Source organism: Raphanus sativus, unplaced genomic scaffold, assembly GCF_000801105.2.
Source record: "Raphanus sativus cultivar WK10039 unplaced genomic scaffold, ASM80110v3 Scaffold1304, whole genome shotgun sequence".
Lineage (NCBI taxonomy): Eukaryota > Viridiplantae > Streptophyta > Magnoliopsida > Brassicales > Brassicaceae > Raphanus > Raphanus sativus.
Window position 1 is genome coordinate 4,303 of NW_026616616.1, and position 19,013 is coordinate 23,315.

A 19,013-nucleotide genomic window follows, 5' to 3' on the forward strand; every position below is an offset into this window, starting at 1 on the left:
ATAAGATACTGTATTACGTCCAATATATAAGTTGTCCAGAACATAAGAATTTTTCTCGATGGCCAATAAATTTAGAAAGTAGTTGTGACAAAAAAATAAAGTTAATAAGTAGTATCATCAATCAAAGAATGAATGAATGAATGAATATTCGAACAAAATATTAATCTGACTATATGAGATATATAGCTATGTGGTGGACTTGGTCAGCAAAGACCTTATCACACAATTAATGACTGTTTTTACTTTTTAGTGGTGGAATATAAATAAATTTTATCATATAATCTAGACCTTATAACTATATATCACTGACAAAAAAAAATCTAGACCTTATCATACATTAGATAAATAAAATTTACCTCTCGAGTTTAATAATTTCTTAACTACACACAGTTAGCAACTTGGGTTAGCACACAAATATGAGTAAAATGGATGTAGAGAGTTAACACTTGATTACTCATCTCGATTCAAATCAGTTGTCATACTATACTAATGTCTTTGTTTTTAGAAAATGAGATGAGGAGTTATGTTAAGTAGTTGACACATGATTACACATTTCGTTTCAAGTCAATCGTTATTTGATACCAATATTTTTGTTTTAAGAACATGTCGTATTATGTTTTCAGCATAATCTATAATTTACTAATAATAAAAATGATGGAATGTAAAATATAATAGATTTTCAAGATTCAACTTTGTTGTATAAAGTGTATAATAGAACAACTTACCTTGTGAAAATACTTTAAAATAATGTTTAGTATTAAACGTAAGACTAAGTAGCAAGATAAAATACTGACCTCCGCAATGCTACTTATACAGTTATATACCTAGTATTATAATTACATGGAATTTGCATATTTTCTTTTATTGTTGACAATATTCACATCACATGACACATATGATGGGATATAGACATATAGTTAACAACTGAAATGATCAACGAAGAACGGTTGTTTGTTGTATATTAATAAAGAATCAAATAAAACAGATATTGAAAATTAAGAATAGAGAATCTCAATCACATGTACAAAGTCGAAGTTTTGAAAGGGTACACTGAAAGCAACAGTTTGTTTAAACCCCTATTGTCTATATTTAAATAAATGATTTACTTGGTTATACAATTATAGCTACAATAACAAAATTGCAAAGTTGAATTGGTCAGCCTTTGACCTTGTAACCTCATTCACTACTACCACCCCCCACTAATAGATACACTCTGGCCCAATACTTCCTTATACCGAAGACTTTTCTTCATTTTGAAAGTTTTGTCTCTTTTTTCTAAAACAAAAATTGATATTAAAAGAAGTATTTTAATTATTTATTGTCAAAATTTTCAAACACTCAAATCCAATGCCTTTATATTCCATACCAACACTCATCAGTTTCACCACAAGTCTACAACACTTCCATTCTCTCATCATATGATTCTTTAGTCTATCATCTATTCTTATCTATCCTCACAATAAAATTCAGATAATATAACTATTACTATAGAACCAAACTCTAACTTACACATATTATATTTATTTCTCATCATACTCTTGTATCAAATTTCAGATTAATAATTCTCTTAAAATTTAATATCTTTCTAATAATTTACGAAATTAGAGATTTTATTTGTAAAGTTACTATTTTGGGATACACATACTCAAAATGGAAGGTAAAAAGGATATGTTAACTTGGGAGCAGAATACACTTTTAAGCGAGCTCACTATTGGACTGGAGGCGGCCAGAAAGCTCCACGCCCAACTTGGAGGATCATCATCATCATCGTCGTCACTGACGTCATTTTCTTCTCCGGCGACTGAGACGAGCAAAATTCTCCTGAAGCAGATACTTTCTTCCTACGAGAAATCTCTTGCCATTGTAAACTGGTCTTCCTCACCGCCCGTACAACTTATTCTGAAGGAGGATGCTGTAGCTCCGGTGACACACTCCGGCGTAATTCCTGAATCTCCCGCGTCGATAAACGGAAGTCCGAGAAGCGAAGAGTTTATTGATGGAGGAGGTTCCAACAATACTCATCGCCAAGATCACTTTTTCAACTCAAAGAAAAGGTAACAATAAATAATTTCAGCCAAAAAAATAAATACATGTCACCAAATGTTATGAATATAAATATCATATTATATAGATTAATTTAAATTTTGGTGAATATTTTGCAGGAAGATGTTACCAAAGTGGACAGAAAAAGTGAGAATAAACCCAGAAAGAGGCTTAGAAGGACCTCATCAAGATGATGTCTATAGCTGGAGAAAGTATGGCCAGAAAGACATTTTGGGCGCCAAGTTCCCCAGGTAACATGATTCATCATTAATACATCATCATCATAATTATCATGATGTTAACTCGATCGGTTTTGAACTGCAGGAGTTATTACAGATGCACACACCGTAGCACACAGAACTGTTGGGCAACTAAGCAAGTCCAGAGATCAAACAGTGATCCAACTGTTTTCGAAGTGACCTACAGAGGAGCGCACACTTGCCGGCAGGGATCCGCAGCTCCTCCTCCACCAGCTTCGCCGGAGAAGCAAGACACCATAACCAAACAACCCATTGCTCAAACCCCTAACGAGCTTCTCGAGAGTCTCAAAACCAGCTTAACCGTTCGAACCGAGGGTCTTGACGACGGTGAAGATGTTTTCTCCTTCCCTAATACGCCGCCGTTTTACGATTACGGGACTACCAACGACTATTTCGGCGGACTCATGGAGAGTTCACCTATCTTCGACGCTGTTGATTGGTTCAATCCAACGGTCGACATTAACCCGGAATTTCCCACGTTTTTACCAGACTCGATTTATTATTAAAAAAAAACATAATGTAAAAGAGAATAACACTTGTCAGCCAGGGAACATCACTTACTAGATAACTTGTATTGCATTTTATTTCACGTAGTAGATGTAACTTGTAATTTTTTTTCATGGTTAAAAGAGTAACTTTGCAGTTGAATTAATTTTGTAACAAGACAAATAATACGATTCAATAATAATTTTATTCTCCAATTCTATATAGGAGCACACCTTTTATTGTAATCTTCATGTTCCTTCTTGTATGCTTCCATCAACTTTGCAGTTTTCATATTGTTGCAACTTTTTTCTCTTTTCCACCCAATAATTCATGCATGATAATTTACTTGGACATGTTAACAACTATCAAATGATATTTTTACTCCTAATTCTAACGCATTTTGATAGGTTAAGGGAAATTATCAGAAGATTTCTAATATTTGAGGAAAATCAAGATAACGAATCAAATTCTAACACATAATATCGGTTTATACCAACAGAAAAAAATGTTTTACAGAACCGGCAAAAAAAAAAACTTTTAGTCCTTTACCAAACCGGCTTTGCTAGCTCCCAAGAACCAAATATCATACACTTTTTTCAATTCAAACAGATTTGTTCTGTATTAGTCTATTTATCTCCAGAGAACCAGGTCTCACTTCTTCCAGGGTTCATCAAATGGTCATAAACCAGCAATCACAACTTGAATACTCCGGTTTAGCCATTCGCTATGGTCTCTAATATAACATCATTCAAGTAATCAATCGGACCAGGCAAGCACCAATGCAGACAATCATTCTGTACCTTTGCATTTTTGTCTTTATCAAACGGTCTGAACTGTCGGTACGCACCCGGATGACCATCGGGTCGAGTCAGTAACATCCCGGTGAAATCCAAAAGCTTTACATTACCACCGTCCTCACCCGTCTTCTCTCTAACCGCTCTTTTGAACTGACCAATCTCCAAACCTCTTAGTATCTTATGCACGTTTTTCATCTCAGCCTCCTCATCACTCACCGGCTCGGTCTGCTTGCACGTCCCACCGTTATGCCACTCCCCGTTCTGGAAATGGTCTGGAGTCGCAGTCCTGAAAAACACCGTACCTTTACGGTTAGTCTCATCAGCTAAGAAGTCCATGACGTTACGCAGCGATGCGTTATAAGCATGGTCGAAGCCTAGCTCTTCCAAGCGAGACTTCTCCGGACAGATATGGCAACCGACCGGTTTAGCATTTTCGTGATAAACCGCTGCTTTAAGATACCATTTACCGGTTGAGATGATTGCGTAGTCTAGAGTAGGCATCAGACTGGTCCATGTCTCATCGAGTTTGTCGAGATGTAGCTGGACCGCAGCGGTTGAGACACCGTCTGAATCTTCGAAAATAGCGGCTTGGACTAGAAACGGCGACCAGACGTTGGATATCGTTAGGTTATGTATAGGGAAATGCCATCTTTTCGATTTGTACTCCTTGTCGTGGTACACTTCAACCGGTTCTTCGACCTGGTGATACAGATTTTCTTTAAAAAATTGTAAAATTAAGATCGAAACAAAAACTCTTAGATTATTGTCTAAGTGGTTAGAGGTTCGAATTTCACTGAGAACGGTTTCCTCTCCTAATAAGAGTTAATTTAACATAGACATTAATGTAACGGTCCATAAACAAAATGGAAACAAAAGAGCCATTAAAACAAAGGTTATTACCGAATAGAGCATACAAAGCAGAGATTCGACGTGGTTACGCACGATGGAGTCACCAATGAACGCCCATGATTTGTTCCTCATAAGTTGAAGAAACCTTCGAGGATCAAAACGTGGTAACAGACAGTCATGAGGCTTCCATTTCCAGTAGAGGAAGTCCAAGTCAGGCCTGCCGTTGGTGATGCAGTTTTGGTGACCGTCGATGAGATTACCGCATGAGCTGTTTGTGTAGATTGGTCCTGATGAATCTGGGATCCATTTACCGGCAAAGAGATTGCACTTCTCTACTTCAATATCTGATTCAAGAAACACCAAAATAAAAAAGAAAAAAGATTGTTATTAGCTTCCAATGTGAGATCAACTATTTAAATCAAGAAGTTGCAAACAATAGTCAAGAAGTAGTTTATCAAGATTCAAGAACTCGGTCTTTTATGTGAGATCACCTATAAATCAAGATCTTGCAGATCAAGAAACAGAGTTCCTATAGATCTCAGAATTGTTGCTCATAAACAAAGATTTATACCACATAGAAGTCTTTATACTAAGTGATCTTACCCTGAGGAATGAGATCTTCATTTTCAGGCACGATAACCTTGGGCGGCAGAAGGCGTGCTTCGAATCTTCCTGTGACCGACGCAAAGACTGGAGAAAAGTCGCTGGAGTGAAAAATGAAGAGACTGAAAGCGAGACCTGTTATGAGAATAGCAGAGAAGAGCTTGATGAGAAACACATTCTTATGGATCTTGGAGTCTGAGAACAGCTTCAGCTTCATCTCAAGAAGATACGAACAGTGGTGTTGTGTTCTTGGTATGAGTGTTATTTAGACCGACAAATGCTCTGGACTTTTCTTTTTCGCTCTGATTGTAAATCATTGGACCATTTCTAAAAAAGAACCATACGGTAAATGAGTGAATAAAGATGTATTATTATAATAATCTGATTATATCACAGTACTGGAGTTTGGTGAGAGATATATGATAATGTTTTCGATTTATTTAAGTTGTCAGACACTATTTTACTAACTGAGAAAGTATTTTACATAATAATACTTCCTCTGTTTCAATATAGTTTCAATAAATTTTACATTCATTTAAAAAAAAATATATATATATATAGTTTCAATATAGTCAATGTTTTAGAAGGATTATTTTGTTTCAAATTATATAAAGTTCTGAGATTTTAAAGTTAACTTTAATTTTATAGAAAACTACTCTACAGTTTTTTTTATTATTAGTTAACTGATTTTAAAAATATATTTTAAAATATCTTTTTAGAGAAATTTTTTTAATCTTTGTCCACCAAGACAAAACATCAAGTATTATGAAACGGAGGAAGTATATAATTTTCTTTGGTGATCTTTTGAAAACTGTACGTCTGTAATACATACCTGGGTATGTCTTTTGAACTGGCGAGAGAAACACTTTTTGGACTGAACTGAAATTATCGCAGTTAATAAGTGTAATGAGTAAGACGTCCCAAAACAACTTGCAATCTCTGTCCCCAGCAGTTAGACTTACTTTATCATTGGATTATATAACTCGTAAAACATGGATTATACAAGGTTTGGTTTGTGTTCTTCTTTCTAAAACAAAGCATTGAAAGACCTAATAAACAAGAATAATATACGGTAAGTAGTAAACGAGTTCTTTTTACAAAAAAAAAAAGTAATAAACGAGTTTTGTATTTCAAATTTGATAAAACTTTTACAAAAAAAAAACAACAACAGAGAAAGTTTTAACATTTTCATTTAGAATATTCTAAATATACGGTAGGTAAGTATGAGGATCTGTAGAAGGAACACGAGAACTTAATCAAAACGCTGGAGGTTCTTGAGAAGAAGCAGACAGAGACTGTGGTGGCTAAGGAAGAGGTTAAACACTGGGAGACCAAGTATGGCGAATTGCATAAGAAGTATGGTGAATTGAAGGAGATGCTAGAGAAGCTTGAAAAGGCTGTCGAATATTTGAACTCTTCTGATGAAGTCGGTGTGGATTCAGGTAATTCAAGTGTTTTTGATGTTTCTCATTAATGGTAGTGTGTTAGATTTAGAGGAAGTTTGACATGTTCTGTGGCTGGAATCTCCGTGCAGGTGTGATTGAGATCAGTAGGGACGTGGAAGGAAACCAAAGAGAGAGAGTCTACTAGTACTTGACGGTTAGATATAAGTAGTACTATGAGTCTCTGTATGTAATGATGTTGTTTTTGGCAGGGAGATGGAATGTTAGGAGACGAACGTTTTGTATGGTGAGTGGAAACTAGCCTAACAAAATGTGTTGTTAGGGAAGCAGCTTATATCCCATAATCCTACTTTGAGATGGTTCTGTATAAACAGTAGTTAAACAAGAGATAGGCGAGAAGCTAGTTTTATGCTAGTATTGTGTCTGAACGAACTTATTTGACATGAGAAAGTAGTTTACAGAGAATCAAACAGTCAAATATTTCTCTTTTTAGCTCCTTCCAGTTTTCAGTTTTCAACATACAAAAGCAACAATATGGTAACCTCTAAGTTACGAGTCTGTGGTGGAGGACTTGTATGAAATCAAGTATGTGAGATTACAATCTCAAAAGAAAAGGGAACAAAGAAGGTTATGAAGGTCGCTTGGTAGCTGAGGCTCCTCCTGCTCCTCCCTCACTGGGATGTTCCTGACTTGGTATCACGAACTTGTTAACTTTCTGTTACATTCATAGCCATAGGGTCAACAACAACAACTTTAAAAAAAAAAAAAACTAATCAATATACAAGCAAAATTAATAGGCATTGATAAAGATAAAGAATGAGAACAAAACAGGCCCCTTGCATTTACAGTTACATCTAAGAACTTAAGAAACACTCTATTAAAAAAAAAAAATACTCATCAGCTTCATCATTTCTACATTTACTCGAAGTTTTTTCTATAAGAGAGATCAAAACTGTCCTGGAGCAGAAGTGAATAGTTAACTACGATCCAAGAGACTAAGATTCGATTGAGATGCTGATGATGATGTAAATTGTAAATGATTGAATTGCAGAGAGGGAAACCTTTGAGAGAACGCATTCTCTGAGAGATTGAAGGAACCGGATGCATTTCTCTGAATCGTACGGAGACTCAGTGACACAATTGAGAAGAAGGAGAGCCTCTTGGCCGCAGACTGGTTGAGGATTCTGTTTCTCCATGGAAATGATAAACCCTAAAGACAAAGGTTTTTCGGCCGACAGAGAGAGAGATGATGCTTCCGGATGTATGATTCTCAAGTCTCAACTACGGTCACAACTCACAAGGCTTAAAGGAACGAAATCGTTAATGGGCCTAAAAGCCCAGTTTAGCTTATCCATCACAATACGAATTTGTATAGTCTGGTTTTAGCATATTAATTATACTGGTTATGTCGTATGATACTAATGAGAAGATATTAATGATTAACGGTTTATATAAACCGGACTATACTAAGCTCTAACTAAGAACTTTGCTTTTACATCTATCTTATTAAAACAGAAACATTATGTTGGACCTAACATTTATTTTGTAAGTTTTTAAATTAAATACACCTTTATACTTTATAGTTAAACCTACATTAAATCACTAATGTTACTTTCTTTATACTACTATCCATGTTTTCAAACAATATACTTATTCTTTTATAATATTATCAATGTTTCAAACAATATATTTTTATACTACTATCAATGTTTCCAACAATACAATAATTAATCTTAGTTATTTTATATCTATCATTTTCTCTTTAAAATTTTGTAGAAACGTCATAATTTCATAAACTGCAAAATAATGAACTTTAAAATTTGGATTATAAGATTACATATCGGTCATTCATCAGTCATCCATCAGTTCAATCGGTTAGTCTCGAGGTTTAGTGATTTTTTTTTAATATGAATATTTTAAAAACCAAAATTGAATTGTCAGATCTCCGGATTAACGGATATAATCACAATCGGGTTGAATTTAAAAACATTGATTTAAATGCAAAAATATTTTAAATACACACTCCTTAAAAATTACCAAAATATTTGTTAAGTTATTAGTGAAATTTTTTATCAGAAAATATTCTGCGCTTCTAAAGCGCGGATCAAAATCTAGTATTTATTATTTAGGAATAGAAAAAAATTGCTAATTTCTCAACTTTTTTTATAAGAGAGATCAGCCCATAATGTACATATATAGCCTTGGCGCAATGGTTTTTCAAAACTGGTTATATGAACTCAACATAATTTTTCAATTATTATACCTTTTCAGTTATTATTATACCTTTTCAATTATTATACCAAATTAAACAATACATAAGCTTCGCATGTTTCACAAGAAAGAGAATAAGATATCGATCATTTCAAAACTAGAATTACTCTCATGAACACGTCAACGGCTGTTTCTTGGGTTTAAGCAAGCAGATCAAAGAGCCAGTTGAGTCAAAAAGCGGTCATCCATTGAAACTGCGTAACATAGAGAAATGTGAAAACTAGTTGTCCGAAAACAAATTAAACGTATGTTGTACATGAGAAATGCATTATCTCGCATTTGATAATTGATGAGTGAATACATGAACATACATATATTTGTTGACATGTACTCTTACAAAAGAAAAAAACTGTTGACATAAGAATAAGCCTTAAAAGGTAAAACGTACACAAGAGCCAGCTTCAGAAGGGAGAGAGAACGTACGCAAGAGCCAGCCTTAGAAAGTAGAACGTGCGCAAGAGCCAGCCTCAGAAGGGAGAACGTCGAAGCAAACCCGTTCCATCATTTGTCTACCTGTTAAACCACAAGTGCAAATAGTCTAATACACATTCCTGCTACTTCAGATACACACAACAACCAAGATAAAAAACCTCGATGATTGGAAGATCATCATTACCAGCAAACACAAAAAATAAGTAAGACATGGAGGAAGAAATCAAGAGATTTGCCCTGGTATACATTTCATCAATAGTCTCCGTAATTTATTGCTACTACATACCGTCTAGAATCAAAGCTGGGGCTCCTCGATTACTCTCTATTCTTCCAGTATGTGTTCAGTTCTTTGTTTTCCCCATCTTCTTCTCCTCAGTATTGTTCATTTCCATCATAACGTTTACCCTCACAGGGATGGGAATTTTAAAGCTCATCCTCTTTTCATTTGATAAAGGTCCTCTTTTCCCACTTCCCACAAGTCTTTTTGGATTTTTGTGCTTCACTTTCCTTCCCATCGAAAGACTTGGAAAAACCCCTAAATCTCAATCTACTTCTCCCACTTGGGTTTTCCCCACTAAAGTTGCAATATGTGCAGTGATGTTAATGTTACATATGCGGGGTTACAAACATAATCTTCCCACGGTTCTGTTATGGGTGGTTATATATCCTTTATATATGTACTTGCCACTTGAGATTGCATTAAACACCGTCAAATTTCTGTTCACTATCATTCTTGGGTGCGATCTTAAGCCAGTATTCGATGAACCTTACCTAGCCACCTCTCTTCAAGACTTCTGGGGTCCCCGGTGGAATCCAATGGTGTCTTCCCTTCTCCGGTCAGCTTTCTACTTTCCTCTGAAGGGTAAATCAAACTCCGGTTTGGCTATGTTTATCGGGGGTTTTGCGACTTTCCTTGCCTCTGGTCTGTTTCACGAACTTCAATCCTTCTACACAAGCTATGAAACGCCTTCCTGGGAGATCACTTTGTTTTATGTGCTGCATGGGGTTTGCACTGCGGCAGAAATGGTGGTGAAAAGGTCAGCGTTTGGGCAGCGTTGGACAGTGAGACCAGTGGTGTCTTGGCTGCTTACCATGACATTTGTGATTGTGACCAATGGTTGGCTCTATTTCCCTCAAATTACAAGGGGAAAAGAGATACGCCATTATATTACCGAATATATTATTGTAACGTGAAATTGTGAAATAAGAAAACTAAAAAAATTGTTAACCAAAAAAAAATCTAAAAAGTTCGTATTGTGCGTGTTTTTAATATAAAAACTGAATAAATCGTGTTCATCTGTTATGTATACCTCGTGAATAAAATCTGTTTTGTTTGTTGCTTTTGTCTTGATTTTAATTTTCTGGCGGTAGACGGCAGTTTCAGAACAATATTACTTTATCGAGAGTCGAGACTTTCCATAGTTTTTATTTTTGCTAAAACTTTCCAAAAAATATGAAAGAACGAAAATCAAGTAAAAATCCTCATTAATGGTTGTCTATTAAAAAAAAAAAAAAAAAAAATTCTCGTGCATCCAACACAGAATCTGAAGCCGAACATTTTCATAGATGAGACGCGTCATCAATGGTGGGTTCCATTTCCAAACATACTCATGGTCAGTGGTGGAAACCGTCAGATCATGTCATGGTGTGAATGGCTTGGTTTATGTTGATTGTTGAATGTATGCCAGAAAAGCCACTCTGGTTAGTTCAACAAAGCCATTCAAAGCCTTTTATCAGCCCATAATGTTTACTTTCGAGTCCTTGGACAACGGCTTCAACATGACAAAACATACTCAACCATTATTATAACGTTTTGAAAAGAAAAGAAAAGAAAAACAATATTGATTTAGCAAAAACATAAGGGAGAATATCTGATTACTGTCTTACTGATCATAAAATTCGATATTATTTATTCTTTTGTGCATTCTAATTTATATTTGACGTGCTCTAAGTTTTATCTGTTGGCTAAAGTTTTTTTTTGTATTGGTATTATGTCTGGATTAAAACTCGACATGGTGCATCTTTAGCAAGTAGAGTCTTAAATTTATCGAAGGCTGTAATATGTTGCTAGTTAAGTCGTCCTTCTTAGCTGTGTGTATTTTAGTATAGGAATGATCATATAGACATTTCAAATGTACGTCGGGATGTTTTAATTATAGACCAACACTTGTTCGTAAAAGATGATCAAAGCCTTCACAGGACAAATGTTACTATAGAAGAACCTTATAACCCGGGGATATTTATGATGTTCTTTAAGCAGTGACTTTAACGTAGGAAAATAGTAACGTTGTGGTACCAATAGTACAAATATTCAAACTCAAATTAGCTTGTGCATTATGGCGAGGGAAGTAAGAATGGAAATATGAGATAACATAACCGAAAAGGTAGTTGGAAGGTTAGTTCAGTAAAATTATAAGGAAGAAGCCACAGCGAACATGTTAAGTGCATGGGAATAGCACGAGAATGGTACGTGAAATATGAAATTAAAAGACATCATTTAATTTCTTTGGTCCTTCTTTTAATGTTCTTTATTAATGTGTCTCTGCCACTTTTCATGAGACACTGTCTCAGTCACCTTCTATTCCACATGTATTTTCTTACTATGCATTCTAAAAATGTTTACGCATCTGATATTTTTTTTTTTTGAAACTGATTTGTGCAAACGCATCTGATATTTCTACCGTGTATATCATTATATGAATATGTAGACTGTGTGTATATGTACAAACATACAATAATACATATATATCAAAGTTTTGATTTATATCATTATATCTTGAATTTCGGTGGACCAAAGTCAATCATAGGTTTGTAGTTACATATCATGGACTTTTTGATAAGTTTCGAAACAATATTGGCAGAAAGTTTTAAAACTAAATCATTTCTTTATGATTCTTCTAAGAATACTTTTGGTATGTCGACTAATTAACAGCATAGCGTATAGTGTTAATTAGAGATCCTGGTTTCACAAATTTAACTGTATCAACCAAAAATCAATATTAATCTTAGATTTTTCACTATCTTTCTCAATTTTCAGTTAGACAAGGACTACTCACATGTACTGTAACGTTAATATTTTGTTAATATTTTTCGTAAATGAAAAAAAAATTAATAGCAGATACATCAATTGCTAAATTCAGTAACGAGTGTGCATCTATTTGTTGAAAATTGACGAAAATGAATAATGAGTGATAGCAATATTTTGAAAACCGGACTGAATACTAATTCGGTATAATTATTGATTAATTGATTAAAACGGTTCTATCCATCGAATAGTTTTCTAGTTTATATATATACGTATATATATGTTATCTTTTATTGATTAAAAATAAATAATAAACATAGTCTAACTATATATACATTAAACAACTAAAAATGAACACTATGTAAACTAAAATTAAACATTTAAAATTACAGAAATTATTTATTCTTACAACTAATAAAAATTTACTGAATATGAACAAATAAAAATAGTATATAAGAAACCATAAAGATATTTTTTACATTATTTCTTAAGAAAATATAATTTAATCGAAAATTAATTAAGCAACAGTGATAGTTAAATATTGATCGTGAAATATTTAATTTTAATGATAACTAAAAAATATTAATCGTGTGTTGATTTTTTAGAACCGAGATTTGAAGTTAAGCCTAGATCATTAGTTTTATTGATTTTTTTGTCGATTTTACGGGTTTTTTTTTGGCACAACGATTTTATGGTTTTTCTCAAATCCAAGTTTTAAATTGAATTGGACTCAATTTTTTCAACATATCAACTGAGGTCAAGTCATGCACGATAAAGTCAACTTAGGTCAAGATAGCGTTGAATGTTTGACACAATGTTCTTTGACCAGGACAGTCCTGGACCGGTACAGATAAAAGAATCCTGGTATGATCCTGTTCACAAAATTCTTCACATTTGGCATAGGTTAAGTGATTACTTCCCAGCTCTAAAGTATCCAGTAGACACCTGGTTCAATTTCAACCATTCCACGGCTTATCCAAGGACTTAACCCAGTACGTTTGAGCTAAACCAAATGGACGGTCCAGATTCGCTGGACCCTGGGATCCTGAAGCCGTACATTTTCATAGCTGAGACGCGTCATCATAGTGGGGGTCCTCTACATGTTTGTTAATTCTTTCTCTGTATGAATAATTAGTAGGCGGAAGCATTTTATCTGTTAATTTTGATTATATTCATTCTTCGTTTCGACTAAATCCAAAAATCTAAATATTCATAACTATTCAAAATGAAAACAAATATTAAAAATTAGTATTCGTTATAGAAATCATAAATACTAAAAAAATTGTAATTGAATAACTTATCTATTCTGGCTTTTATATAAATATATGTATATAAAATTAAATATATAGTTTTAAATATATAATTTTATATAATTATTATTTTAACATATAACTATTATTTTTATTTATAAAACTACTTATAAAAATATTAAATTAAGAAAGAAATATAAACTCTTTATAAAAACTATAGTTCTTTTAAAATTTTATGTTTTATAAAAACATTTAATTAATTCTAAAATTTTATGAAACATATAATTTCATTAAATTATTTATGTTTTATATTATGTTAAAGATAATATTTTTTTGAAGAAAAACTTGTATTATTTAGAATTCGTGAAGTAAAGCCAAACAAAAAATTGGATATCTTAAATAACGAAAATTACTTTAGACACACGGTAGTAATCATTGAATCATGTCATGACGTGAACGGCGTAGTTTGCTTCTTCTTCTTTTTTTGCATGAGTTTGTTTTACTTTTTGGGTAAAAGAGTTTTGTTTACTTATTTTATTTAATAAGTTCTGAATGCATGCATGAACGTAAGATTTATCATGATATGTATTTTTATTCAACAGTTAGTCAAAATTAGAAAATCACAGAGAAGATCTCATGAAAGGTCCCCATTTATCTTTTAGAATAAATCTTACAAGAGCTCTGGAATTTTGTGACAAACCAAATCTTTGCATGAGGGGACACTATATTATAATGTGTGATTGTATATGCATGCATATCTTTGGCCCATGACCATATTCAAGCCTTACAAAATCGGGAAAGGGCACTGTAAAGTCATGTGATTTTACTCTTTTTCTTCAATAACGAAATATATGTAAATGTAACAATCTCTTAGATATGCGGCAGATCATTTGAAATCACTCAAGACTACATTGTCTTTGGTGATTAAACAAACTTCTATTTACGCTTGATTAGTTCTTAACAATTAAATCAGTCATTTACTCTCTTTTCTTGGTCATGTCGGTAGAATATGTTATATAGCTGTGAAATTTAAATGAGAGTTTTTGTTTTAAATAATACTCATGTTAACATGGGAGTTTAAATTATAGCACAGCGGAATATATGGGTATGAACATATTTTCATTTTCAAAAAATAAAGATTGATGGGTATGCATGAAAAATCACGTAGTTCACATGAATATTTTACGAAATGGGGCCTAGCCATTTAATACTTCTTATTTTCCGTATCTACATATTCATCATAGTAGATACATTCTAAATTCGCTAATAAACCCAACCCACGTATTTGAATTGTATATGTAATAAATATTTGGACCTATTTTCTTCCTTTTTCCCTTATACAGTAGATTATTAGAATGTACTAGTATATCTTTTTTGAACAACAAATGTAGTATATCTTACACTTGAAAATTCAGCAACTTGCATGGTTATTTCTGAATATTGCCAGAACTTTTCAAAAATTTATATAAAATAATTTTAAAATAATTGCCAAAGAGATGTAGCCTCTGAACCTCTTTTACGGGCAGAAGAAAAAAGGATATCTAGAGAAAGCGACATGACTCTGCTCTTTCTCGAGTAGTTGCGGCTCTAACCTACGCGTCAGTTTTTTTCCCTGCACATCTCTGTATTTTCAATCTTTTAAATATATATTTTGAGATTTTTTAAATTGATTTATCAATTATATGTAAATCGTCGCTTTTTCGTGTTTTATCAGAAATGTCGACTATGCATCTGATCAACAGAGTAACAAGTCTTACTTTCTTCGTTAAAGAAATCAGATTTTCAGGTTGGAACGGTTCGATTCAATAAATATCCAAGTAAAACTCTTGACGATAAAACTCTTGACGATCTACGATAAATATCCAAGTAACCTAATGAAATAAACTTTTTTTCCAACAAAGATTTATGCAAACGATATCTCAGATGAACTTAAAATAATATTCTATACAACAAGAAACAAAAAAAAAAAATCTAGATAGAAGAAGCGATCCACAAAAGTAAACTTGATTTAACGCATTGATTTAGTTAACAAAAATAACAGGAAGCCATCAAGAAATGGTTGGGTCTGAAACAAAATATAGCTAATTCGACAAAAAAAATATAATAAAAAAGCAAACTACAGTAATCAAATAGTGACCACAAGATGGACAAAAGATATCATCAGTCTAGGTTCAACGCCGAATATTGCTTCGTAGGAAATCTAGGATTATGGGACAATAACCTTAGGTTCTCACCAGAAAACAAAGAACATCAATGCATTGATTAAAGAAGAATAATAACCTCAATGATTCCACATGCTTTCTTGTTCAGGTGGACCAAAGTCATTCCAAGCAAGCTGAGGGATATTAACATATTTTGACATAGATTGGTTGTACTAGTTTTGGGAAACCATGGTTATATTCCGATGCAATCGATATAGAACCAGCAGCGCGCGGACCATGACCAAACTTGTTAAAACTCGTCTCTTTTCTTAACAGATTGATGGTTCACTTGGGATGGTATACAGGGACTAAAATATTAAAAACTGGATTACACCAAACAGGCTAATTTTCCCATCACAAATACCAATTTATAGAAGAGAATGACACAACACCTGAACATAAAACTAGCTAGCTATTAGGAAGACCATTTAGTAACCACAGATAAACCCAAAAATGCGAGTAAGAGATAATGAAAATCTAATCCTTTTTATAAATTTGTATTTCAAAACATGGCAAAATGAATATCTGACGGATAACTCAATTGAGTGTAAAAACTTGTAGTATGCGGTTGAAGAGTTATAGTCAATCAGCTACTCCCACTGCTTTCTCTCAGGTAAACCTCATGAGACTTATCAAAAAACTGCCAAAACATAGCTTCTCTGATGTGGCCACATTTCACATTTCAAATCAGACTTAGATTCTCTCTTCCCTCGTATCTAGTAGTCTCAGTCAATCCACCTGGCACATCACCCTACTTGCATTTTAACCTTATAAATTAGCTTCTAACCGTGTGTAATAATAATACTTAAGCTAAAGCTACATCAATACATTAATACCCACCAACAAGAAAAGCGAAAAGATTAATAACAAAAAGGCGAAAACGAAGGGAATTTTCAGTCGACCAAAAATAAAAAGGAGATAGAGCCCAGAGCACGTGGAGCAAAGAAACCCCACCCCCCCAGTGAACAGAGTGACTTTTTGAACTAAACGTTAATAATTTAGTTAATTACTTACTAATTAATATTACCATTAAAAACATTAACAACATTAATACAATTTCATTTCATATAAGCACAAAAAGTAGAAAAAAAAGAAGAAGATAAAAACAAACATCAAGGCTATATCTCTCACCGGTACAAAACTTCGCCGTCCGTATAATAACGGCCGGTTATTAATAAAATTTATTTAAACAGAAAGAGGATCCGACCCGAATAGATCCCCGATATCTTGAAAATGGTCCTCCACGTGCCAGTTGGGTAATCCGGATGATCCGAAATCGAATCCAAAGTTCATACCAGTGCACGTATCCGCGAATACATCTTCTCCGAACAACTCTCCGGCGAGAAAGTCGCTCCGGAAATCGAACAAATCATCGTCCGCGAACATCGGCGCCGAGAAATCGGAGAAAGTCTCCGACACCGCCGTCGTCGCCGAGGGCTCCTCCTTGACGATAACCGCCGAGGTTTCGTCGACGGTGAAGTGAGATCGGAGAACGGACACCGGAGATCGGAGGCAGTCGCTGCTGGTGGCGGAGGAGGATGAAGCGACGTCGTCTTTGGTTTTGCTCTTCTTCTTGGGAGATTTGGTATCCGCCGTCGGCGGGGAGACGGAGAAGTTGGTGAGAGCGTCGGGGCCGCGGAGCTGAATCGCGGCGCTGTCGTAGACCAAGGCGGCTTCCTCCGCCGTGTTGAAAGTTCCGAGCCAGAGGCGGACGCGGCGGAGGGGGTCTCTTATCTCCGCCGCCCATTTTCCCCAGGGACGCTGTCTCACTCCTCGGTACTTCTTATATTCCGGAGCGGGAGCCGGTTCCGGTTTGATGATAACCGGTCTATTCCTTCTCCTCTTTGGTTCGATTTGAGTGGTGGAAGTAGTAGTAGTAGTAGCGGCAGAGTTAAGAACTACTTCGTTGACGAACTTCTTGATACGACGGCGTTTTGAGGCGAAACGCTGGTGTTCTTCTTCTTCGTCGCTGGAGGAGTCTGTTGCGTCTGGGTCGGTGACGGAGATACGGATAAGCCTTGGCTGTTGATGATGGTGGTGACGACTCTGTACGGTTCTTGTCGTGTTGGTTTTGTGCTCGGTGAATTTGATCTTCGGGAGAACGAGATTCTTCTCCGGTTCCATTTGTTCTCTCTCTCTCTCTCTGTTACTTGGACTGTGTTCTGTGTGTATATATCAGAGAGATTGAAAAAGCATTTGAAAAAGCAAAGAGAGGAAAAAAAAGGAAAGAGACAAAGATAAAGATAAGACTTTAGAAAAAAGCAGAGGAAGAAACTTGAAGAACAAGAGAGACGCTCCTCTTCAGAACAAAGAAGGAGAAGTTTTTTTATAGAAAACTGCTAGAGAGGAAAGGGGAAAGCGAAGATTTTCCGAGAAAGTTAAAAAGAAAAAAAAAGAGCTTTTTGTTATTATTCTCTTATAAAATGGAATATAACACAAACGCAACGTTTGGTTACCGAGAGGTAAAGAGGAAGATGCCCCTTTTGTAGTGAAAGCTTTAAGCTTTGATTTTTCTTGGATTGGAGATTTTAGGAAAGAAAATGTTTTTTTGCAGAGTGTGAGAAAGTGTGACACGAGGAAGAAGACGGAGATTTAAAAGCGGCAGAGCACATGTAGGAGTAGTAAAAGAGAGAGAGAGACTGAGTGACTATTTTATAGGACCTTGAAACGGCTGATAAGTGTTTTCTCCGGGTCTTTTTTGCTACTGTATTTAATTATATATGGATTTTTGCTACCGTATATCGTAAAAAATGTTTTTCTCCAATTAATCGCAGAAAGTTACTAGATATACAGGTTGACAAAAAAAAAAGTTACTAGATATTAGGGATGTTAACAACTTAACATGGGTGATTGTCCATGGGTTTACCCAAACCACTAATATTGGGTTGGGTTTTTATCTATCCAAAATTAATTGGGTTAAGCATGGGTATAAATTTTAAAACCCATATTTATAGTGGGGGTACCCATGGATTTTCAATTATATGATTATATTTTCTACTATTTTAATTAAATAAAAAAATTTGCAAAAACGTTTTTTCTGTCAGAACCAAAAAAAAAAGAATCCGGCAAAATCAAAACACATATTTTTCAACCAAAATCGGAAAACCGAGTTTTCTCAACAAGACCCGAAAACCGAGTTTTTTTGCCAAAACCCGAAAACCGAGTTTCCTCGCCAAAACCCGAAAATCTCGCTAAAATCCGAAAATCGAGTTTTTCCGCCAAAAACAGAAAACCGAGTTTTCCCTCCAAAAACGTAAAACCAAGTTTTTCCGCCAAAACCGGAAAACCAAGTTTTATCGCCAAAACCGGAAAACCAAATTTTACCGTCAAAACCAGAAAACCAGGGGTTTCCGCCAAAACTGAAAAACCGAGGTTTTCCGCCAAAAACGGAAA

General features: G+C 34.6%; 5 protein-coding genes across 5 annotated transcripts; 2 read left to right on the top strand and 3 right to left on the bottom strand.

The window, feature by feature from the left end:
• The first annotated feature begins 1,369 nt into the window (after positions 1-1,369).
• Positions 1,370-2,951, top strand: LOC130504018 (probable WRKY transcription factor 53). Its single transcript, XM_056998593.1, has 3 exons — positions 1,370-2,054; positions 2,163-2,294; positions 2,368-2,951. Exons 1-3 carry the CDS (start codon positions 1,651-1,653, stop codon positions 2,807-2,809), a joined length of 978 nt encoding a protein of 325 aa, XP_056854573.1. The 5' UTR covers positions 1,370-1,650; the 3' UTR covers positions 2,810-2,951.
• A 293-nt stretch (positions 2,952-3,244) lies between these two features.
• LOC108855107 (protein trichome birefringence-like 24) lies at positions 3,245-5,373 on the bottom strand. The gene is made up of 3 exons (XM_018628824.2): positions 5,039-5,373; positions 4,487-4,779; positions 3,245-4,285 (listed from the first exon to the last, which is right to left on the bottom strand). The coding sequence occupies exons 1-3, from the start codon at positions 5,253-5,255 to the stop codon at positions 3,503-3,505; spliced, it is 1,293 nt and encodes a 430-aa protein (XP_018484326.2). The 5' UTR covers positions 5,256-5,373; the 3' UTR covers positions 3,245-3,502.
• A 1,488-nt stretch (positions 5,374-6,861) lies between these two features.
• On the bottom strand, positions 6,862-7,717 carry LOC108851761 (uncharacterized). Its single transcript, XM_018625227.2, has 2 exons — positions 7,503-7,717; positions 6,862-7,156 (listed from the first exon to the last, which is right to left on the bottom strand). The coding sequence occupies exons 1-2, from the start codon at positions 7,635-7,637 to the stop codon at positions 7,070-7,072; spliced, it is 222 nt and encodes a 73-aa protein (XP_018480729.1). The 5' UTR covers positions 7,638-7,717; the 3' UTR covers positions 6,862-7,069.
• A 1,637-nt stretch (positions 7,718-9,354) lies between these two features.
• Positions 9,355-10,338, top strand: LOC108850066 (probable long-chain-alcohol O-fatty-acyltransferase 8). Its single transcript, XM_018623656.2, has one exon. It carries the CDS (start codon positions 9,355-9,357, stop codon positions 10,336-10,338), a length of 984 nt encoding a protein of 327 aa, XP_018479158.2.
• A 6,288-nt stretch (positions 10,339-16,626) lies between these two features.
• On the bottom strand, positions 16,627-18,322 carry LOC130504017 (ethylene-responsive transcription factor CRF2-like). Its single transcript, XM_056998592.1, has one exon. The coding sequence runs from the start codon at positions 17,742-17,744 to the stop codon at positions 16,806-16,808; it is 939 nt and encodes a 312-aa protein (XP_056854572.1). The 5' UTR covers positions 17,745-18,322; the 3' UTR covers positions 16,627-16,805.
• Between the last annotated feature and the right edge of the window lie 691 nt (positions 18,323-19,013).